The 22,945-nt window shown below is 37.1% G+C and overlaps 1 protein-coding gene across 1 annotated transcript in view; it reads left to right on the top strand.

Moving 5' to 3' along the window:
• epb41l4a (erythrocyte membrane protein band 4.1 like 4A) overlaps nt 1-22,945 on the top strand; it is a 63,079-nt gene extending 40,134 nt beyond the window's left edge. Inside the window, exons 8-23 of the mRNA XM_022680884.2 lie at nt 445-533; nt 1,899-1,962; nt 3,652-3,743; nt 7,096-7,173; nt 7,750-7,865; nt 10,147-10,237; nt 10,322-10,405; nt 11,058-11,171; nt 13,867-13,914; nt 15,031-15,108; nt 16,112-16,231; nt 16,385-16,432; nt 17,407-17,475; nt 18,786-18,896; nt 20,178-20,256; nt 21,049-22,945. Of these exons, the coding sequence (XP_022536605.2) occupies nt 445-533; nt 1,899-1,962; nt 3,652-3,743; nt 7,096-7,173; nt 7,750-7,865; nt 10,147-10,237; nt 10,322-10,405; nt 11,058-11,171; nt 13,867-13,914; nt 15,031-15,108; nt 16,112-16,231; nt 16,385-16,432; nt 17,407-17,475; nt 18,786-18,896; nt 20,178-20,256; nt 21,049-21,159 (1,392 nt within the window). The 3' untranslated portion in view covers nt 21,160-22,945. The remainder of the gene's footprint in view (nt 1-444; nt 534-1,898; nt 1,963-3,651; nt 3,744-7,095; nt 7,174-7,749; nt 7,866-10,146; nt 10,238-10,321; nt 10,406-11,057; nt 11,172-13,866; nt 13,915-15,030; nt 15,109-16,111; nt 16,232-16,384; nt 16,433-17,406; nt 17,476-18,785; nt 18,897-20,177; nt 20,257-21,048) is intronic.

The following is a 22,945-nucleotide window of genomic DNA, read 5'->3' on the forward strand; positions in this document are numbered from 1 at the left end:
CCACCCCACGTGGACCCGTGCTCAGGTAGCTTACACCCAGTGTGGTCTTGTCTGATTTAAAGTACAGGCTATAATTGCTCGCTTATGACTGATTTCTAAGCCCCGCCCCAATTTCAGTAGTTCTCCTAGATGAAATGCAATCCTGTGCATTGTGATTTGCTTTTAAACATTTGTAGCACCACACAGTGGAATACAGTGCCATTGAGCTGATTGCATTTTAAGTGCAATTCTGACACAATGTAGTGTAATAGTGGTTTTGCGTTTTATTTTTGCACATATTCTGCATGTTAGTGAGGAAAAGCAAGCATTGTGTGGGTGGCTTTTACATTTTTCCACAGTAGTGTTTGCTTTTTAATTTGGCTAATTTCACAAATTCCTCTCCATACTAGCTGCGCTGTTTTAAACCTGAAATAAATTGATTTTTTTTTTATTTTTTCTTTTCAGGGAGAAAAGCAGTCGGAGTATTTCCTCGGCCTGACACCAGTCGGAGTTGTAGTTTATAAAAATAAAACCCAAGTGGGGAAGTATTTCTGGTAAGTGGAGTCTGCTGGGTATATGGTTGAGCTTTCAAATATCATGCTTCAGTAGCTTTCACATTATTTGCATACAGAACATGTTTTACACATAGTTTTCTGCTTGAATCGGCACCACAGATTTACCCGTAAAATTCAGGGAGTGGCTATTGTAAATGAGTTAACTCAAGCTCAAGATCTGTCTGAAACTAGCAGTTGCTGCTTTGATGCCCATAAGTCATGGCTTTGTTTCATAAGTTGTGGCATGGCTGTAGAGCTGTGGCAAAACCTGGCGATGCAATAACTATCATAATACAGGGCATACAATTAAATATATTGATAAAGACAAAATTCTGGCATATTGCTATCTTGGCGAAGGAAAACACAAGTGCACCATTGACTGATTTGAACCCTGACAACAGTCAACAGTTAAGACGTTCATTGCTATCTTGGCAATGCAAACCCAACTTTTACATCATCAATAAACAGAATATAAGATAAAAAAAAATGCTGTTCCTAAAATGACTTCATTAAAATAGCAATCTATCAATGTCAAACCTCGCTTTTAAAGTGAATAGCAAGTGAAACGCTGATTGGTTTATTTCGCTTCACGCCCCAAAATGAACCACACCCATGATTAATTAAGAGAATTAGTACATGCCTTTTGCACGTTTTGAGCCGCGCAAGGTGTACTTTTCCCGTCGTTACAACAGCAAAGACACACTGATGCGTCCTAAATCATGCTGTGCAGTGCATGTTTGACTGCTCGTCTATAGATCTCTAAAATAGAACCCGAAATGTTACCTCAGGGGACGACTTGGAAACACCAATGTCTCTATATGATGAGGCCAAAGTGAGGACACAATACATCTTCCTGTGTGTATAGAAGTATATATATTTATATATATATATATATTGTGTTTTTTTTTGTCATCATTTAAAAGCCTGCCATAAAAAATGCTTTACCATTTATTCCATCAGAAAATTAGGATCACACAATGACCAGATATTAACAGCTTACTGCTGATCATTAGCTACCCTTCATAAATCTGTAGTCCTTGTTTGCCCTAATGAAATAACTGCATCCTCATGACTTCATCCGCATACAGCACAACCTCTCAGTTCATACAGTATACTCTTTATTACAAATAAAGCTTCATTTTTGATTCTATGAGTAATCGAAAAGCCATAAAATAATCAATTTTGGTTCTATAAAAAGAAATTACAATAATTTACTACAGATCTTTAGACATTTAAAATGTTTGTCAAATTCACAAATATCTATTGAAAATATAAGAGATATGCTTTACAAAAAAAACGTATCAGTTCTCTGTGAAGTCTTTGCTGCTTATTAATCATTTCTTTATCTTATGGTTGATGTTTCAGGCCAAGAATAACAAAAGTGTTTTTCAAGGAAACCCAGTTTGAGCTGCGGGTTCTGGGGAAAGACGTGAGTTACTCATTAACTCCTGGTTAGATAACATTCAGGTGTGAAGTTTTCGAATGGTTTGTTCTGGAAACAGACATTTTTCCAACTGTTTAACTCTGTTCTAGTTTGTGCAGAAATGCTTTATCTGATTTTTAGAAGCAGAATGGTTTGTGCTTAAAAATTTAGATCATCCTTCTGATTTACACTTTACTTTAATGGCCAGGACCCCACAGGATAGACCCCCACAATCCCGTTGCAACAGGACAGGGCCCCCAGACAACATCTGGTTATAAATTAAATACAACGACAAACTGTGCCTTTAAATTCTGTGACAGTCAATGCAAGAAAGTCCAACAACACTGTTATCAGAATCCCCCTCAACAGGGCCCCTTCCACACAGTAGAATATAACCAGACTGGAACATGTTCAGCAGTATCCATACACACCAGCTGTTGACCGTCTTTATCACTAGAACGGATAAACCTATCCTTTATACTTAACAGTATTTGATTACCTCTACATGTCCTTACTCATCATAAGTTTATTTTAATTAAACTTTTATACACACTAAAAAACAGTACAGTAGAGATTTGTACCTAAAAGAGTACAAAGCTTGTCACTGGGGCTGAACTTTATGTTTTTTTGTTTTGTACCAGTGAAAATTATAAAGATTATAAACATTATCATCAACTGAATATGTGTCAAAAACTTGATGAAACTAAATTGTCTGGCTTTCAAAAGAAAAATGTATAATTAAAATATATTTTAAATAATAAATTATTTTTATTAGTACAGTGATACAGGATACCGAATGTAGCTTTTGGTTGGTTAAATGGTACAAATCTGTACTTCCTGCTGTTGGGAAAGACTTTGTACTTCAGAGGGAACAAATCTGATCCAGTGTTTAAGAACTCCAGCAGCACTGCTGCATCTAATCTTCTCATTGAACCACCACCCAAATATTAATAATAGCTGTCATTGTTTTTTTTTTTTATCCTGTGGGTTCTGAGTGTTGAAGAACATAGGGTACCACTTTAAAATAAGGCTATCTTTATAAAGGGTTTATAAATGTTTACAATTAGTTTATTAATGGTTACTAATTAGGTTGTAAATGCCTTAAAAATCATTAATAATCAGTTATAACCCATACATAGATAGGGCAACAATGACCTGTTGTTTTCCAAATAGTGAACCCACAGCCATCTATACTGTTGCCCTTTTAACGTATGTGTTATAACTGATTATTAATGATTTTTAAGGCATTGTAAACCATTTGTAAATCCTTTATAAAGGTAGTCTTGTTTTAAAGTGGTACCGAAAATAGTGCATAGTTAATATTAAAGTCTACAGAGAAACAGATACAGAACTACAGTCAGTCATTATCTTTTCTATGTGTGAAATAAGCAGTTACTATAACGAGTATATGAGCTCTCCTGTGGGACTTGCATGGCGAGAAATCCATTATTGACCCCAGATTACGGCCACCCTGAGGCGTCCAATGAGATTTCTCTCAAATACCTGCCTACCCGCCCCCCTAAGAGCCAATTGATTCTTCAAATGAAGAGCGAGAACCTCTGAGGACTGTTCTTTTAATGACCCAGAGCATACAGGCTAGCGAGAACATGCTAATAAGGGTTTAATCTGCTCCCTTAAAACCCTTTATTTCAGTTATTTCCCAAGACTGTTTTCTCTTCGACCTTTTTTTTGCAGTGCAATGAAACGTCGTTCTTCTTTGAAGCTCCCAGCAAGACGGCGTGCAAGAACCTCTGGAAGTGCTGCGTGGAGCACCACACTTTCTTCAGGTAGAAAACCAACCAAGCTTAAACCAACTCAAACCAACTTAAACCAAGCTTAAATTAAGCTTAAACCATCTTAAACCAACTTAAACCAAACTTTAATTAAGCTTAAACCATCTTAAACCAACTTAAACCAAACTTTAATTAAGCTTAAACCATCTTAAACCAAGCTTAAATTAAACTTAAACCATCTTAAACCAACTTAAACCAAGCTTAAATTAAGCTTAAACCATCTTAAACCAACATAAACCAAGCTTAAATTAAGCTTAAACCATCTTACACCAACATACACCAAGCTTAAATTAAGCTTAAACCATCTTAAACCAACATAAACCAAGCTTAAATTAAGCTTAAACCATCTTAACCAACTTAAACCAAGCTTAAATGAAGCCTAAACCATCTTAAACCAACTTAAACCAAGCTTAAATTAAGCCTAAACCATCTTAAACCAACTTAAACCAAGCTTAAACCGGACCTGAGGAACCTAGTATTCTTTGGTTCCCGCTGCGAACGAATGTTCCTGGTTCCTAAACCTACTTTTGTTGGTGGAAACACGACGAACGGTTCAAATTAAGGTTTTCAAACCAGAACAGTGCCGGTTCCACGCTGGAAAAGTGCTTGCCCATTTTTATTCAGTTAGAATGGTGGGAGTGGGCGGGGCTTAAAAACAACAGTAAATGGACCACCATCTGCCACCAATCTTTACACATAATCTTTTTATTAGTTTTCAATACTGTATTTTAGAAAGAGTCGATATAGTATTGCAAAAAATATTATCAAAATACTTTAATATAGATGGATATATTTTACACCCTTATTTTCAATTCCAAAAAAAAAAATTCTTGCATTACTTATACGTGTTAAACTTGATGAGGTCACGGTTCTTTATTCTTCGAGTAAAACTTTTCAGCCGTTGCTGAGGATTTCCTCCAGTCTCTCTCCCCGATTGGCCCCTGGTGTTTGTGTAATCAGACCAGACTTTTCTGTTGCTTCCAAAAGAGCCTTGGAGTGGATTTAGAGGCCTCAGACTGCACGAGGCTCCGGGCTCCCGGACGCTAATCCGCGTGTGAAACACTGAATCCAGGAAGCCGAGAGCAGGAGGGTCAGGAAACAGGGAGACTGGGACAGGTGACTGCCCCTGTAAGCGGGCCTCAGTTAGAGGGGGGCACATTTTCAGCCTGCAACACAAAATACTTTTGATTTTTGAAGCGGAAATCACATTCAGAGCTTTAGAACTAATTTAGTTATAAAGCGATTGCTAAAACTGTGGGATATTATGAGCTTTGGTGTTATGCTAATTTTGCATTGTGGTGATATTAAACCAAATCTACAGTACCCATCAAAAGTTTAGACACCCTAAATTCAGGGGTTTTGCACATCTCTGCTGGATTTTCTCAGTCATCTTTATGAGGTAGAGTCACCTGGAATTCAGGCTTTCAGTTAACAGCTGTGCTGAACTCATCAAGAGTTAATTACTTGAATTTCTTGTCTCTTAATAATAAAGTGTTTGAGAGCATCAGTTAAAGTAAAGTGGTGAAGAGGTAGAGTTACAGGTATACAGTGAATAGTGAATATTTATAGAGTAATGTTCTAATCCAGATTATGAGAAGCGAGAACTACCCAACTTTACTCAAAAGTAAAGAAACGCTACAAATTATATAAAAAAAATAAAGGTCAGTCAATTGAAAAGTCAATTTCAAGAATTTTAAAAGTATCCTCAAGTGAAGTATAAAAAAATACCATAAAAAACGTTATGATGATGAAACTGGCTCTCATCAGGATTGCTCCAGGAAAAGAAAAGCAAGGGTTACCAGCCTTTTTTTAATCAAGTTACTACACGATTCCTTATGTGTTCTTTCATAATCAGGATGCCTTCCATACTCAATACATACAATACAAAACAGCCCTGACCCTTCCAGAACTCTACAAGACCTCTACAAGACCTCTAAGGGTGTCCTGTGGTATCTGGCACCAAGGTTAATGTTAGCAGTAGATACTTTATGTCCTGTAAGTTTGGTAAGGGATAGAATCGATGAGCCTTGGGCATCCTTCACACTGTCCCTGGTTTCCTAGCTAGCATCACAATTTGGCTCCACTCAAAACAACTGATTTCATGTCGTTTTTCAGTGATTAGTATATTAAATTATAGATAAATTGCTATTTAGCCCTTTTTTTACAGAGATTTCAGTGGATTTTCATTAACGCTGCTGTAATCCTTCTGAGGAAAGGATCAGATACAAGTCAGATATAGAAGAAAATCAAACCTGACTGCTTGTCAGAGGCTTTATTGGCTCAAACACCTACTGAGACAGGAAGCAGCACACACACACACACACACACACATACTGACAGATTACAGACTTTAGAAGATCATAGCGGATGTGTTATCCTAATCAGGCTAGCGAGCTTTGATACCTGTTTGATATCTTGCAGAGATGATAGAAGGCAGTATGTTAATATGCTAATACACATAACATATACCAGAGTCCTCTCTGGTTTACTTCCATACTTCAGTCATTCTTTTCACTGATTGTTGGTGGGTGTGAGTGAACGCTGGTGATGAAATCGAGTTATATGAATATGGAGTTATTATTATTATACGCAGACTGCATACCTGAGTTTGAGCGGAGCTTTATAACACTCAGGCTTTTAAGTTTTCTGCCGCCTGGTTAAGCAGCGCTCCTCCTGCAGCGCTGCTCTTTAAAGCTATGAATTTTAATAAGAGCCAAAAGTAGTGTTTTCTAGCCTATAATTCTCCTCATTAAAGAAGTATAAAGAGAGCCTGTGAGGAAATTATTTGCACGTTTTTGGTTTTAAAGGCAGATATTTGTGCGGAGAAGCTTTAATTGAACCACCTTTATACAGTAGCTGTGTTCATGATCAATGATTTTTTTTTTTTTGTGAAACAAATATACAATATATTTTACTGGTGCTGATACTGCTGGGAGTGACTTATTTTTGCCTAAAAAATAAGGGGGGGGGGGGGGCTCTTTATGAGGGGAACTGGGTGATGTATGGGTTTAGGGGTGGGGCAGGAGGGAGTGTTAGTTGGCTGGCCGAGCATCAGCAGGGGGGGAGGCGGTATTATTGATTGACTAATCTGCATATTGTGATGTGTCTGCGTACCAAAGTACATGGAAACATCATCCACGCCTAAAGCACAGTTACATCTGACAGAAATTACCACAATATATATATATATAATATGGATAATACAATCTGAATGTAAAAAAAATGATGTGACAATGTCAGTAATCTCCTCTCATAATATTTTGTATGTATTGAATATACTGTATATTGTATAATTCACATTCCATTCTGCTATTGTTTTACTAAATTATTAAATGATGTTTTACAGAATGCCGGAGAATGACTCCAGCACACTGACAAGAAAGCTGTCTAAACTCGGCTCCCTCGGCTCCAGACATCGATACAGGTTACTAACTTTTTACTAAATTTTTCCGCAGCCTATTTTTCTTTTTATAATGTCTGTATTTTTTACAATTCTAATTATCTAATCAGACTGATCATCAAAATCTGTAAAATTAAAGAAAAAAAGTATTTTAGGCAAAGTTAGTCTTTTATTTTTTACTTAAAAAGAAAAAAAATGAACACCATGCACAATACTGATACTGCTATATCAAGGTCCCCTTTTAAATAACACAGAAGTATTATTAACAAAGCATTTATATACATTTAGCAGTGCATAATCATGATTTATTTAGGAGGGGTATTTCAGTCACATGTGACAGAAATTTAACAGAGTGAGGCATCCAGCTAAGCTAGCCTTGTATGATTTGTTTCTTTCAGCTGGGAAACAGTTTCAGTTAGTGAAAAGGTAGTGAATTGATGCTCTGTGATGCTGAGTGATGCTTTATGCTGTTTCTTTTATGCGAGTAGAATATAAAAATGAACTTAGTGAAGCATTAATGTAGTAAAAAATGTAGAAAATGTACTGTTTCATATATTGCCATGATATAAAATATAAAATATTCCTCTCTCGTTCTCTCAGTGGGAAAACAGCCATGCAGATGGGGAAGGACCAGTGTGTGGGTTTGCCCAGGCTGGACCTGGAGGTGGTGCGGACCCGCAGTAAGACCTACCCTAAGCGGAGCTCTCAGCCCACAGGTGAGCACACCTGGGTGATATTAAACTGCTTCAAACTCAGAATCAAGGGCATCGTACACTCAGTACAGTATCTGTTTCTGCTGAGACAATTAAAAGCGCTGCGACTGTTAAGATACGAACGTGCCAAAGTCAGAGCTCACCTGGTTCTTAAAGGGAATGAAGGCAGAGTGACACACTGATTGGTTTATTTCACCCAAATAATTTTTACGCCCAAAATTAAACACACCCATGATTAATTAAGAGAATTAGTTCACGCCTTTTGCACGTTTCAAGCTGCACAAGGGGTACTTTTTGCACCTAAAGAACAACACGCCCTAAATTCAGCTAAGTAATTGACCTGTGCGCTTAAGATGACTAAAATAGGGCCCAATATCTCATCCCAAAGCTATGATGCTGGAAAACCTAATGCTAAGGGGGGGCATTGATTCTATTGGCATTGATTAGGTATGCACATCATTAAGTCTGTCAGCTGTGGTTGCATTTTAAGTTACTAAAACAAACAATTGTTTTCCACAGACTTTTGTACAGATTGGAAAGTAATTCTGGCATTCAGAACAGAATTTTGGCTCCTACATGCTGTATCTTCACACCATCTGGCCTGCCTGTGTAGATTATTAGCATTGAACACAGAAAAGACAATTAACCCACATTGGGAATTGCTGCGTTGGATACAGATGTGTGTTAAAAGACTGTAGAACCTGCTGGAAGTCGTTCCAGTTCCACCAGAGTTAATTATACCAATTGTGGGATTAGGTTCAGTTCAGTGACTCGCAGGCACGTGTGGAGATGATCACGCTTCATAGCTGCTGATGGAAATTCTGCTTCTGGACTGCAGCAGAGCCTGTAAAACAAGCAAACAGCAGTGTAAACTGAGACTGATTACCTATGTCTGCTATTAAAACAAAATTATGTATCATTTTTACCTTAAACATTTAACTATAAGTTTTGAGATCATGCTGATGCTCCACTAACTGAACTAGAAAGAAGTGGTGCTGCTATCATTAATATACTGTACTGTACAGCATGTCAGATTTCTCCACGTTCTGTATCTCTCAGCTTGTCCAGGAATGCATGTGTAAAGCGTGTCCTTTTTAGTTGTGGTTCGAAGCATAAATTACATTGATTAATGATTAGGAGCAATAAATATCGAATCTTACATTCTGCTGCTTTTTTATGCATAAGTTATTCAAAGAGAGTTACATTTTTTTTGCTAAGAAATATGCTATGCCAAAAGTCATGAGATAGCAGGGTTATCCTGTAAATGAGTGAGTGAACACTGACCAGCATGCTCATGGCAAGCCAGGGTAAATGATGGGAGTTGGAGTCAAGCTTGATAGTGTGTACAGATTGATTGCACATTCCATTTACGAAGTTGTGCCGACATTTAACAAACTACACACACTAAATATGCTAACAGTGGGCCCTGTTTATTCTTATTTGATATGTGTTCAGATTATAAAAAACACATCTGATGACAAATCTGACTTATGATATTTGGTTTTAAGAATAAAATTAATATTTTTAAGAATATTCTTAGAAAGATAATGGAGAATGTCTCTATTTCCATTAGATGTTAGCTGAATTAGCACAACTCACCAAACGAATGTATAAGTTCCTCAAGGAACTTTTAGAGGTTAAGTGGTTAAGTGGTTCCTCCACAGTTTTAAAATGAAGAACCACTAAAATTCCCTTCAAATCTGGTTAATAATCCTGATACACAGCTTTTTGTGTGGTTCAGGTGGTTGTGTGTTCACACTACACAACTGGTTCTGCTGTAATTGGGAGTTTTTCAGGTGTTAAGGCTTTCGGGACATGACTGATTGGCGCTAAAAGGTCATGAATCACATCATTTTGCATCGTGATGAATTGCATTTTTATCGTATTTTAAAACGAGAACACGCAAGAATTAAACTTATTCAAGAACTAGTTCTGCTAGTCTTTGCTATTGGCTCACAGTCACAAACTGGTTTAGATATTTAACCTGCTAGATGTTTGCCGGGCATCTGTGACTGTGGCAGAGTAATCGCCGATTTGCATGGTTAACACTGAGTTATCGCTGAGGTTTTTGGGTACAATAACCAGTTTGCGACTGAAAAAAACTGGGCTAAAATTGTGTAAATTGTGTAAATTAAGCATTACTTTTATCAGTGTGGACTCCGTAAATAAACTTTTACCATACCCTGGGCCCTACTTAGCCCAGATTTGTACATTTTCTGTCTCCAGTGATTGAGTTTTCTGTACAGATGTGAGTTATCACCAGTAACTAGGGATTCTGTTCTAGGGATGAACAATGGCAGCAGATTGGTGACAAAGGCAGGAAATTCCGTGACTGAAGGCCAGGTTAAAAACACCACACTCTCCCCAGCTAAAAGGTAACAGCTGTCTGATATAAATTAATGTAAATCTGTTTAAATATGAAATAATCATTTTAAAGGCCTTTTCTTTGTATCTTCTAGTCCTAAAGTGTCTAAAACAGAGGTCAGTTCAGAGGATCAGCCAGGCAAGCCCACTGCACCCTGGGACGAGAACGCGCCGCAGAGGTACTGATCTGTTTGAGCTAGTGGATAAAGATTGTGTTAACCGAGAGATCGCCGGTTTCGAATCCTGGTCATGCAGCTTGCCATCAGCTGCCAGAGCCCTGAGAGAGCACAATTGGCCTTGCTCTCTCTGGGTGGGTACAGTACAGTAGATGGCGCTCTTTCCCCTCATCACTCCTAGGGTGATGTGGATCAGCACAAGGCTGCATCTGTGAGCTGATGTATCAGAGCTGAGTCGCTGCGCTTTTCTCCGAGCGTTAGCGCTGTGATGCTACTCGGTAATGCTGCATCAGCAGCAGTTCAAAAAGAGGTGGAGTCTGACTTCACATGTGTTGGAGGAGGCGTGTGCTAGTCTTCACCCTCCTTGTGTTCTGGCATCACTAGTGACTTTTTTATTGCTTTTATTAGAAAGCAAGCCATAAATAAAACAGCTAACAGCTATGCACATGTTTAGGTATTGTCATTTACAAAGTGCTTATAACAGTGATATTACTATATAATTTCTAAAAATTGATTAAAATAGAAATGATGGGATGATTCTTCTGTCTCTTCTGAATTATGATATACCAGGTCTCTTTAAGATCAGCTACTGAAGTCCCCGGATTTCTCATTCAGCAGGTCCAGCTCATGCTCTGTATTTCTGTTTTCTCCACAGTGGGCTTTACAACTCGGCCAGCGAGAGGAATAAATCCCCTAAATTCCCCAAAGCACGCAGACGCACGCCCTCAGGAGGCAGCGAAAATGAGGTGTCTCAAACTGCCAGACACAGGTGAAGTGTGTGTGTGTGTTCTGCCCTCTGGAGTTATTGGAATCTGATGGAACGTGTTCTTTCTTTCTGAGAAGCAAGACTGAAAAACATCTCCAACATGTTCCACTTAGAAAATGGGCAAAAAAAACAATTCAATATATACAGATCTGAAAAAAATTAGAGACCACTTAAAAATGATGAGTTTTTATTTGATTTTACCTTATAATTATAAGCCTCTGGAATATAATCAAGAGGAAGATGGATGATCACAAGCCATCAAACCACCAAACTGAACTGCTTGAATTTTTGCACCAGGAGTGATTAGCATAAAGTTATCCAAAAGCAGTGTGTAAGACTGGTGGAGGAGGAGAACATGATGCCAAGATGCATGGAAAAAACTGTGATTAAAAACCACCAGGGGTTATTTCACCAAATATTGATTTCTGAACTCTTAAAACTTTATGAATATGAACTTGTTTTCTTTGCATTATTTGAGGTCTGAAAGCTCTGCGTCTTGTTTTGTTATTTCAGCCATTTCTCATTTTCTGCAAATAAATAAATGCTCTAAATGACAATATTTTTGTTCGTAGTTTATAGAAAGTTCAGAAAGTGTTCTCTTAATTTTTTTCCAGAGCTGTATATTTATTTATTTATTTATTTATTTATTAAAATGTGTTTATTATTAAGTTTTGATATACAGCAGCCTCCAGATGTTATAATTCCTTTTTTTAGATTTTATATAAAATATAAAAAAATATATATATAAAATTATATAATATAAAATGGAATTGGATATGATCAGCAGGCAGTATGCAGCAGTGGACCTGCAGTCTGCAGTGGGAATAGTGGGGATTGATGAATACATTTCTGTTGAATAGATTGGATGCAGCCGTTTCCACACCACATCTTTAGTATTCCACGTCAATGGTTTTATCAATATAATCTTTTTTTTCTATTACTTTGGTCTTGCCTGTGGCCGGCATGCCTGGATCATGAATGTGAATGCGCTGAAAGGCAGTGCGAATAATTTTATTCAGTGAAAGATTAGATTTCTCATATTTTCAATACAGGATTAAGCTGAATGCTGGAGAGAGCTACATGCATACATACATGTGGGAGAGTCCGGGGGTCTGTGGGGGTCTGGGGTTGGTGTTTGAGTATAAGAGAGAGTTATATTAGGTAATTCCTGTCTGTAGAAGTGAAGCGAGCAGTACACTGACTCCCTCTAGTGAGTAAAAACTGTAATAAAGCCTGTACTGAGCAGAAGCATGGCTGAGTTTATAGTGTTGTATTCAAGATCACTAAAACCAAGCCCAAATCAAGACTCAGACATTTAGTAGACAGGTTTTTGTATTGAGTACTGAGACCAAAAGTGGCCAAGAATAAATCAACTAATAATATGTTGAGTCCAACTCAAGACCAAGACCAAGACTTTTCAAACTCAAGTCACAAGACCAAGACGTTTAGTAGTTGAGTCCACGTCGATACTGAAACTGGGAGTGACAGAGACCAAGCTGAAACCAAATCAGGACATGTTGAATCCAAGTGAAGATCAAGTCTAAGTTTAAGACCAAGACATTTAGATCAAGATTTTAGTGTTTGAGTCCAAGTCAAGACCAAGACCAGGACTTGTCGAGTCCAAATGAAGACCAAGACTTTTAGTAGTCGAGTCCTAGTCAAGAGGAAGACTAGGACATGTTGAAGCCAAATGAACACCAAGACCTTTAGTAGTTGAGTCCAAGTCAAGACCAAGACCAGATCATGTCAAGTCTAAGTCTAAGACCAAGACCATGGCATGTTGAGTCTGAGTTTAGGCTACAAAGACTTTTAATAGTCGAGTCCAAGTCAATACTGACACTGGGAGTGGCCAAGATGGAGATAAGCCCAAGATCTGGACATTTTAAGTCCAAGTCAAGATGTAGACTTTTAGTAGTCAAGACTAAGACAATACTGAGACCAGGAGAGGTTGAGTCCTGTGGTCGATTCCAAGTCAAGACCCAGACTTTTGAATAGTTGCGTCCAAGTCAAGACCAGATCATGTCAAGTGTGAGTTTAAGACCAAGACTTTTATCAGTTGAGTCCAATTCAAGACCAAGACCAGATCTGAGTTTAAGACCTGAGTCCAAGTATTTGAGTCCAAGTCAAAACCAAGACTAGAACTTGTAACTTCATTGAGTCCAAATGAAGACGAAGACTTTTAGTATTCAAGTCAAAATCAAGACACAGACCAGATCATGTTAAGTCTGAGTTTAAGACCAAGAGCAGGACTTGTGGAGTCAAAATGAAGACCAAGACTTATGGTAGTCGAGTCCAAGTCAAAGTGCAGTTAAATTTGATTAAAATACAAAAATCTCTTGGACCGCTCTCTGCAGATGATCCTCAGATAAACCTCCTTTTTAATCATTTTTTAGAACATGTTCAGGCTGTTTTGTCCTTTGACTCTGGGTCTGGTTGAGGCAGGGTGTGCAGTAATGAGTTCTGTAGAGCTCTGAGATCTGAACTCCCTCGGGTTCAGCCGTGATGAAAGGAATCCTCTGAAATAAATAAATAGTGATAAACCATCAAAGCGTCTGGGGAGGCGTTTTCTTCACGGTCTGAGAGCAGGAAGGCGCTGGTGGGGAACAGGCGGTGTGTGGAGACTGCAGACCGTAAGGGAGATCAGCGTTTCTGTAGAGTCTGATTAAACCAATCCCTGCTTCCCTTTCTGTTTCCTCAGGAGAGACCCGAGCACAGAGGACCCGGCCAGTAAACAGCATCGGAGACGGTAGGAGACGATACGTCACTCTTATGTACAGGAAATATACACTGTCAAAAGAAAACACTGTATACCAAAAAGCAGCTGTTTAGAAAAATGTAAAAAAGCCTCTTAATGTCCAGTTTAAGTATATATAAACAGACGTTTAGTCTTTTTGCTGTCTGTTTATCATGAGATTTTGAGAAAAGTGAGAAAAGTCTCCTGAATTTAATTTACAATATATAGTAAACAGTTTTGTAAAAAATATATATATATATATAAATAAATAAAAAAATACAAATTGAGTTTTTCTTTGGACAGAAACGTGAGTTATGCAACAGATGTGTATTTGAACTTGAGTAAATAAGTGTTTTTACAGCTATTATTGAAACATAATTATTTTTATATTTATATAAATTGTTAGTCATGTGATTAACTGCATATATACTATATATTTCGGATTTGTAAATTAGCTAAATAATATAGTATAATTAAGTATTAGAATTGCCTAAATTATTTAAAATATACTTTTAAAAAATTATAAAAAATATATACTGTATGTATTTTTTTTATATAAAAAGTGTTATTTAATCACTTAAATTAAATAAAGATTTAATCAACTTAACCAGGCAGCACTGTGGACTTGCAAGCAAAAAAAGTGCCTGTCCGTTATACTGATATTGAACCACATACATTATCAATCAAAAGTTTGGACACATCTTAAAATGTTCTACATTGTAGATTAATACTGAACACATCTAACTATTGAAAAAAATATATGAAATTATTTAATAAAGTAGCTCCTCTTGCTTAGATTAGACAGTTTTGCACATCTCTGCTGTATTTTCTCAGTCAGTTTTATGAGGTAGAGTCACCTGGAATTCAGGCTTTCAGTTAACAGCTGTGCTGAACTCATCAAGAGTTAATTACTTGAATTTCTTGTCTCTTAATGTTGATGTTTGAGAGCATCAGTTAAAGTAAAGTAGTGAAGAGGTAGAGTTACAGGTATACAGTGAATAGTGAATATTTGAGTAATGTTCGAATCCAGATTATGGCGATTTTCTCTCTCTCTGTTTCCTGTTGTATCTCATTACTATTCTCGTTTTCTCCTCTTTTCAACTTTAACCCTTTCCTGTTGCCCCTCAGGTCACGTTCCCGGGGCAACACCAGCAGTGGCAGCGAGTCGGAGAATTCCAACAGGGAGCATCGTAAAAAACGCAACCGGTGAGGAATCTCCCACACTCTGAACACAATGACTCAATTACACACTGCTTTCCTGGTGGTCTGCTTTTAGAAAGCCCTGTAAATTGTGGAGGTCACCGGGGGTCAGACAGAGTGTGACAAAAGACAGAGATGTCTAATGACTTTCGATCTTTCACATCGATAATCACATCGCTATGATGAAAGGGGTTTGGCTATACATAATCTGTTGTTGTTTTTTTATAGCAGTTATTTGTCTGTAGTTCACTTCCATTTAAAACCAGCTTGGCATTACTTAGGATTTATATAAGTAGTATCTTTTTAATGCACATTTAAATACTATAAACTGGAAATTCCAAGAGAGCGCATTATTGGCCTCACCTCCCCTTTATTACTCAGCATGATGGGAACCAGCTAATGTAACAGTATTGGTAGTTAGTGTTCTCATCCAAGCGTGTTGAGCTGTCCAATGACTTTGCAATGTGGAGGGTGTTATACTGGATGTTTATTAAACCCTAGCATGTGTGGGCATTTCTCTAACCCCAAACTATCATTCCAACCGTTCTTTAGTTGTCCGAAGAATATGATATTTTTTTTTTAATTAATTATTAAAATTGTTCTGCCACAAACACCTGCTGAACTGTGTTAACCTACAGTTATGTAGCATAAGGGATATTCATGAACTATCCAATCAAAGAAGCTGCTGTCACTAGAAGCTATGAGAGATTTATAAAATACCGTTTTATAGGAAATCCTAAAACCTTACTCAATTTTAATGGAAAGTCATTTTGAAACATTTTTACTGATAAAAAAAAAATTAGCACAATATTAAAAACAGTAACAAGTGGCAAATATGACCGTTTCACCCAATCCCTTAATTTAACAGTCTCTAAATTAATTGGACAATTGACAAATAAACAGTTTGTAGCATAAACTCATAAACTCAACAAACTGACACGATCTGTTCTATGAATTCTCTGTGTGTGTGTGTGTGTGTGTGTGTGTGTGTGTGTGTGTGTGTGTGTAGGTCTCGTCAGGAGAATGAGATGGTGGACTCTGGACCTCAGTGGGAGGCTGTTCTCCGCAGGCAGAAGGAGAAAACCCCAAACGACCCAAACCACCGGCGCTCGCGCCATCGCTCCAGATCGTTAGTGTCTATAATCACACTCCTCATACCTCATACACACATCCAGCTCTCAGTAACATTAACATCACTGTGGTTTCAGCTCAACCAAATACAGAATTTCTATGGACCTGTGTTTATTAATTCTCCCCTAAATGTATTTCTTCATTTTTGTAGGAGAAGCCCTGATGTTCAGGCCAAGGAGCAGCTCTGGAAACACATTCAGTAAGTTTGTTACTGATATCTCTAAAAACACTCAATGTTTTTGCTAAGGTTTTGCTCTTTAAAAACTTTACCATGACAAAAAAAGCAGTTACTTTCTGTGTGTGTATTTTTGATTGAAGCGTTTGGATTATTTAATTCGGAGCTGTGATTATTTTTAAAAAATTATTGAAAGGTCACACAGATTTTTATATATATATATTATATATGCACCTTAACCAAAAAAATAAGATGTCAAACTTAAAACTTAAACAATTAAATTAACAATTAGACAGTTAAAGTACATAAATAAATAATATTAGTATAATATTAAAGTTATATATAAAGTTAGTATAATAAATACTAACTTTTTTGTTTTGTGTTTTATTCTTTTTTTTTACTTTTACTGAAATGACTGATTTGATTTTTTTTTTTTTTTTTCAGAATATGACCCAGTTTATTTCTAATAATATAGTATAAAGCATTGCTGGTTTGCATACAGACACAAGAAATTCACAAGTTGTGTTTTTTAGTGGCCTCTAGTGAAATTAATTTGCATTACATTCTTCAGCTAATTGGAATAAATGGCACAACCAGGTTTAATAACTTTCTTAAAAGAAAATAGGATTTAGAGGTTCCAAAAACATATATGATTCTGATTAGTTTGAACACAATACACTGTTTCCACTGTATAATGATCCATCCCAGATTCCTCAGAAGAGTTCAGTAGAAAAGTGAGCGGTGCTTCTGGACATGGTTAATATAAGGCTTCTGTTCTGTACAATAAAGTTTTTAATAGTGTCCTTTCTGGTTTTGGGTTTAAATTGATTTTTAGTACATATTGCCACATTTTTGACCCCTGTTTAAAAGTCAGCCAGTCTACAGAACAGAGCTCTTAGTACTGAATTAGAGAGCAGAATGCTGATTTGGGCCCTGCTGCAGTGCAGTGCTGAGTTCAGTACAGTCTGTAATTTTGGTAATGATGTGTTTGTGTGCAGGAAGGAGCTGGTGGATCCCTCTGGCCTCACTGAGGAGCAGCTGAAGGAGATCCCGTATAAGAAAGTGGAGTGAGTGAAGCAGTTTTTACTGTACTGTACTTTACTTCACCACTGTTTACTGTGGTAGACTGTAATTACAGCGGTGAGCCTCAGCTCCAGATGTGAGTCCTGCAGTGTAACAGAACTGCACTCGGGGGTTCTGACTGTTTCCAAGACTGAGACCAAGCAAGAGGACGTGTCTATATCCAAAATAGTTTATTTAATTGATATAAGGAGCTTTCATATCTACTGTTCTTAGTCAAGACCCTTAGACTATCAGCAGTGATTGATACCTAGCTTTTTGGCCGATATTTTAAACCGATACTTTTTGATGTATTTATTGTATTTTATGCCAGAAAAATAATCAGCATAGCTAAATTTAGGAGAAAATCAGGATAAAAAATATATATATATATAAATACCAATGAACAAACAAACCCGCAAATTAAAGTCATGAATTGAAATGAACAACCATGCCTTTTCAAAATAAAAGTCCTAAATTACAACGAACAACTCGACAGTGTCAATATAAAAGTCAAAAATAAAAACAAACATCCTGACAGCAACAAAATAAAAGTCCATAATACAAACAAACAACCAGAGCCAAAATAAAAGAACAAACTATACTATTTTATTTATTTTTTATTTTATTTATTTTTTATTTTTTATTACAAAATTATTTTTAAAAAATTCACATGAAAATCTGATTTATGAATTAAATTCTGTGATCAGGTAAAAAGGTAACATAGACTATTCTATAGATATATTCTGCTCATTTATGCACGTTAAAGTGTTTTGCTGCTCTGGGGTGGAATTTTACTTTTTTGGACCTGTATTTGCCACCATTTATGTATATATATTTACATATATTTATATAACAATGTATATTTATATATATTATCTGTTCTGATTTACAATACTGCATAAGTCAGACCTCAATTCATGAATTTTATTAACATAAATAAAGCTAAATATCATCCAACACTGTTGATTTTAAAGGTGGTCTATTTAGATATTATGAATATAACTGCACTGAATATTATAAATATCTATGTGTCATAAAATTAAATTAGATAAATTAAATGAACACACAGCACCTCATATAAAATGGTGCATCCCTGTTGTTAAACTGGGTCATCCCTTCTCCTTCTCTGTATTCCCCTCCACACAAAGGTGTTCATAATACAGCATTAATAATTCAGGAACTGTCCCTGGTGGGACCGGCTCTCTCTAAACGCAGCGCTCCATCAGACTCGCAGTCTGCGCTGTGCATTTGCACATCAGGGCCGGGAGGATTGAACAGCCCAGCCTGTGAACTAACTGCTCGTATCTGCTTGCAGAACCCAAGGTGATCCAATCCGCATCCGGCACTCTCACTCCCCCCGCAGCTTCCGGCAGTACCGGCGCTCGCACTGCTCCGACGGGGAGAGGTCCGTCCTCTCAGAGGTCAAGTAAGTGTGGAGAGATCACGTTTCCTCCACAGGTCAAACCAGACCCATCCAGTAAGAGCCGGAGTGGCTGAACCCATTCACACCACAGACTTCACTGTTTCTTGACCCCTAAGGTGACACTGTGGTTTTTGTAGTAAGGTGTGGCCACAAGATAATAAATGGAAGTTTCAAAATATGTGTGGCCACAAGAAAATAGATAAATATATTACTTTGAATAAGGAATCAGTGTATTGTAGTTGATACATTAGTACTGTCGTAGCTACATTATCTTTTGGCCACTAGAAATGTAATTTCAGGCCTTATTATGTTATCTTCTTTATGTTATCTACTTGAAACTTAATTTGTTGTCTAAATATGTTATTTTGTGACCTCAATATGTTATTATCTGGGTCACTGTTATCTTGTGGCCTTAATATAGTAATTTGTAGTCTCACTATATTATTTTTTGAACTCAATGTACTATATATCGGCTCATAAAATTATATTGGGACCTATGGTATATATTGTCTTATGGTTTTATTATGTCATTATCTTATCATTATCTTTAGTACATCATTTCGTGGATCAGTATATATTATTTGTGCCCTCGGTATATTATTTTGTGGCCACGCCTTACTAAAAATTGTGGCTTTAGTATGTTATTTGTGGCTCACTATATTATAATCTGGCTTTAAAATAACCCCTAATGGTCTCAATACATTGTCTTATGAATTTAATTTATTATATAGTGTCTCATAATATTATATATTGGACCATAATTGATTATCTTATGGTCTGAATATGTCATTATGTTATCATGTGGCTTTAGTACATCATATTGTGGATCAGTATATATTATTTGTGGATCAGTATTTTCATTTGTGGCCTCAGTATATTATCTTGTGGCCACGCCTTACTAAAATTGTGGCTTTAGTATGTTATTTGTGGCTCACTATATTATAATGTGGCTTTAAAATATTCTCAATATATTGAAAATAATTTTATCAATATTGACAATATTTTATTAATAGACAATATTATCAATATTAATGTATTACTGTATATAGTGTCTCATAATTATATAGTGGACCATAATTTATTATCTTGTGGCCTCAATATGTCATTATATTATTATGTATTCATTTTTGGCCTCAGTTTATTATATTGTATCCTCAATATGTTGTCTTGTGGCCACGCCTTACTTAACATTAACCACAGTGTCAAATTTGTGTTGTATGTTTTATTTCTGCACACATACATACAGTATATATGACCACACCCTCCACCCCCATTCCTCCGTAGCTCTCGGACAGATCTGGTGCCCCCGCTCCCTGTTACCCGCACTGCCGATGTGCCTGGCTCCAGCACCTCCACCGCACAGGTCAGTCACACCCCATTCTCTTCACTGGTTCTCAGTCCTGGATACATGAGAGCTAATTCAGCAATTAAGGTTCCTAACCTCACTTTATAAGATTCTCCTTTAAAGTAGTGCTACGAGAGAACGTTCTACACTCTTTACACATGCATTTCTGGACAAGCTGAGAGCGAATGAAACATGTGGATCTACAATATTGAGCCCACAATCATTGCTGTTGTGCATTTTCCCTTCAGCTCGTGCTCACTTTCCAAAATACTTATAGTCTTTTTTTCCTTATGTTTGATTTAAAAGTCACATGAATTCTGCTCTGGCCATTCAGACATTGTTTAAGATGCATTGCCATGAATCGGAAATCGGAATTGTATTTCAATAGAGCTTATTAAAGTGACCCAAATGTGCACAAAGTCATACATTTCTCGCGAGGGTTTTTCTGCCCACTTCATTAAAGAAAGACTCACTATTTATGCTACAACAGGTCAGCGGAAGATGAGTAGGTTTATAAAAATCCTATTTTGGATAAAAATGCTTCGTAATGTTGCTTTAACTGAAACACTAGTGGACTGGGACTGAGAACCATCACATGCTGTACATTCCCTCTCTTACTTGTGTTTGCTCTGCATGGATTTGGGACGTATTTGGCTTTATTTCTGAACACGCTGCAGAAGTTCAGAGCCAGCTGTGTGGATGTGCTCAGCGTTGCTGTAGATGTGGGCGGGTCAGGCAGATGGTCAGTCACTGGCGAGGTGTTTTTTATACAGCTGTGCAGAAATGCTTACTGTGTTTTTCTCGCTGCAGAAGAAGAACGCGTCCAAAGACAACCTGTCCGAGAGTTCCGAGCAGGACACGAAGAACAGCGCCAAGGTGGTGAAGACTGCACACGGGCATCGGACCAAAACCGAGACGTGACCGCTCTACCTCTACAGCGTGGGAGGTTAGGAGGTTAGCATGGACTGGACAGAGCAGGTCAGGTGCTGTTCGGCAGCTTGGTTTGTCGGTTTCACACAAGCGTTAAAGCTCCGGCCTGAAAATGAATTCAGTGAGACTTTCTTTGTATGAATGTCATGTCTATATAAAAAACTGTGTAAAAACATTTATATCACGTTATACCACAGTTAGCTGCGACCCTGCAGTGTGATTGGCTGAGAGGCGTTCAATGAGTGCCATTATCAGCCGGTAATGCACTATTAACGGAAGCTCTCCATGTATTAATCCGCCACATACAGATAGCCTAGCAACGATGCGGCGCTTACAAGCCAAACAGTGCAGCTACAAACAGAGCAGCAATGGAACAATTTTAACTGGCGGCTTGTTCATAACCAATAAACAGTGATAATGGAACTGTGGTATAATCGCAACAATACACTCGAGGTTAATGCTATAACATGTAATATTGGCATTGCTGTGCTGATCAATGGCAGTGCCAATATTACACATTATAGCACTCCCTCTCGTGTATTATTGCTTAATTATAAAGCTCTCATAAGGCTTATTACACACTGTTATAAATATAAGGCTGGGCGATATTTTAAGAAAAAATTCTAAACTCTTCAAAGAAATATATTTTTTATTTCTTGCATAAGCACTGAAAATTACAGATCTATTGGGTTTTATTCCTATTTTTAATTGTAATGCACATTTAAAGCTTTTAAATATGCTAACTATTATTTCTTGAACATTTATTATCCAAGGGAGTCAAATCAGTGTAAGCTTAAAAAACTCATTTGAAACCTAAAATCTAAAACAAAAGTTTAATTTTGCTATTTTAATTCTATATCTTGATTACAACATTAATTTACAAATACATAACACATTATTGCAATGTTTGTTATGGATATTGATCATTGATATACAAAGAATTGGAGAGTCCCAGCATGCACAGAGCATTATAACTAATAATTTTGCCTACTTATAAACACACTCTATGATTACTTTGACAGGCTTTTAAAAGATTCACAGATGGAAACCACATGATCACTGGTTCAATTCCCGGTCATGCAGTTTGCCGTTATCCTTGCTCTCTCTGGGTGGGTACAGTAGATGGTGCTCTTTCCCCTCATGACTCCTAGGGTGATGTTGATCAGCACAAGGCGTCTGTGAGCTGATCTATAGGAACCCAGTTTATAGATATTTATAGCTATATTTATAATGCCTTATGAATGCATTATAATGTGTTATGAATGTGTTCGTAGAGTCTTATAGACATGACATTTATAGAAAAGTCTGAGCATGAATTCTATGCCATAAGCCTGATTAAGGCCTGTGTTATCTATGTTAACAATCTATGTTACAAGAAAGGAACTGAGGTCCTGGTCAGTACAACGAATCGACAAATCTATAATATCTACAATCGAAAAACAGTTTTTTAAAGGCGTATCCACATCAACTCTGACAATCAAATGAAGGATAATGGAGCATATGTACAGAACACGCCGCAGGTGTTTAAGGTGTTACACTGGCATCGTTACACTGATTTTGGATTTTGAATTTTATACAGTATTAAATATTCTCAGACGCATTCTAGTACATGTGGAAATGATCGTGGAAGAGCTTGTAGTACCACACTCGTGTTCTCAGATGTTAGGACGACTTCTCTCTGCTGTAGGACATTTTTTTGCTGCTGTATTTCTTTGTATTGTTTTTGCACATTCTTGTCTTTCTCTGCTGTTAAATAAATAAATCACAGAACATGGTT

The sequence above is a fragment of the Astyanax mexicanus genome, chromosome 20 (assembly GCF_023375975.1).
Source record: "Astyanax mexicanus isolate ESR-SI-001 chromosome 20, AstMex3_surface, whole genome shotgun sequence".
NCBI lineage: Eukaryota > Metazoa > Chordata > Actinopteri > Characiformes > Acestrorhamphidae > Astyanax > Astyanax mexicanus.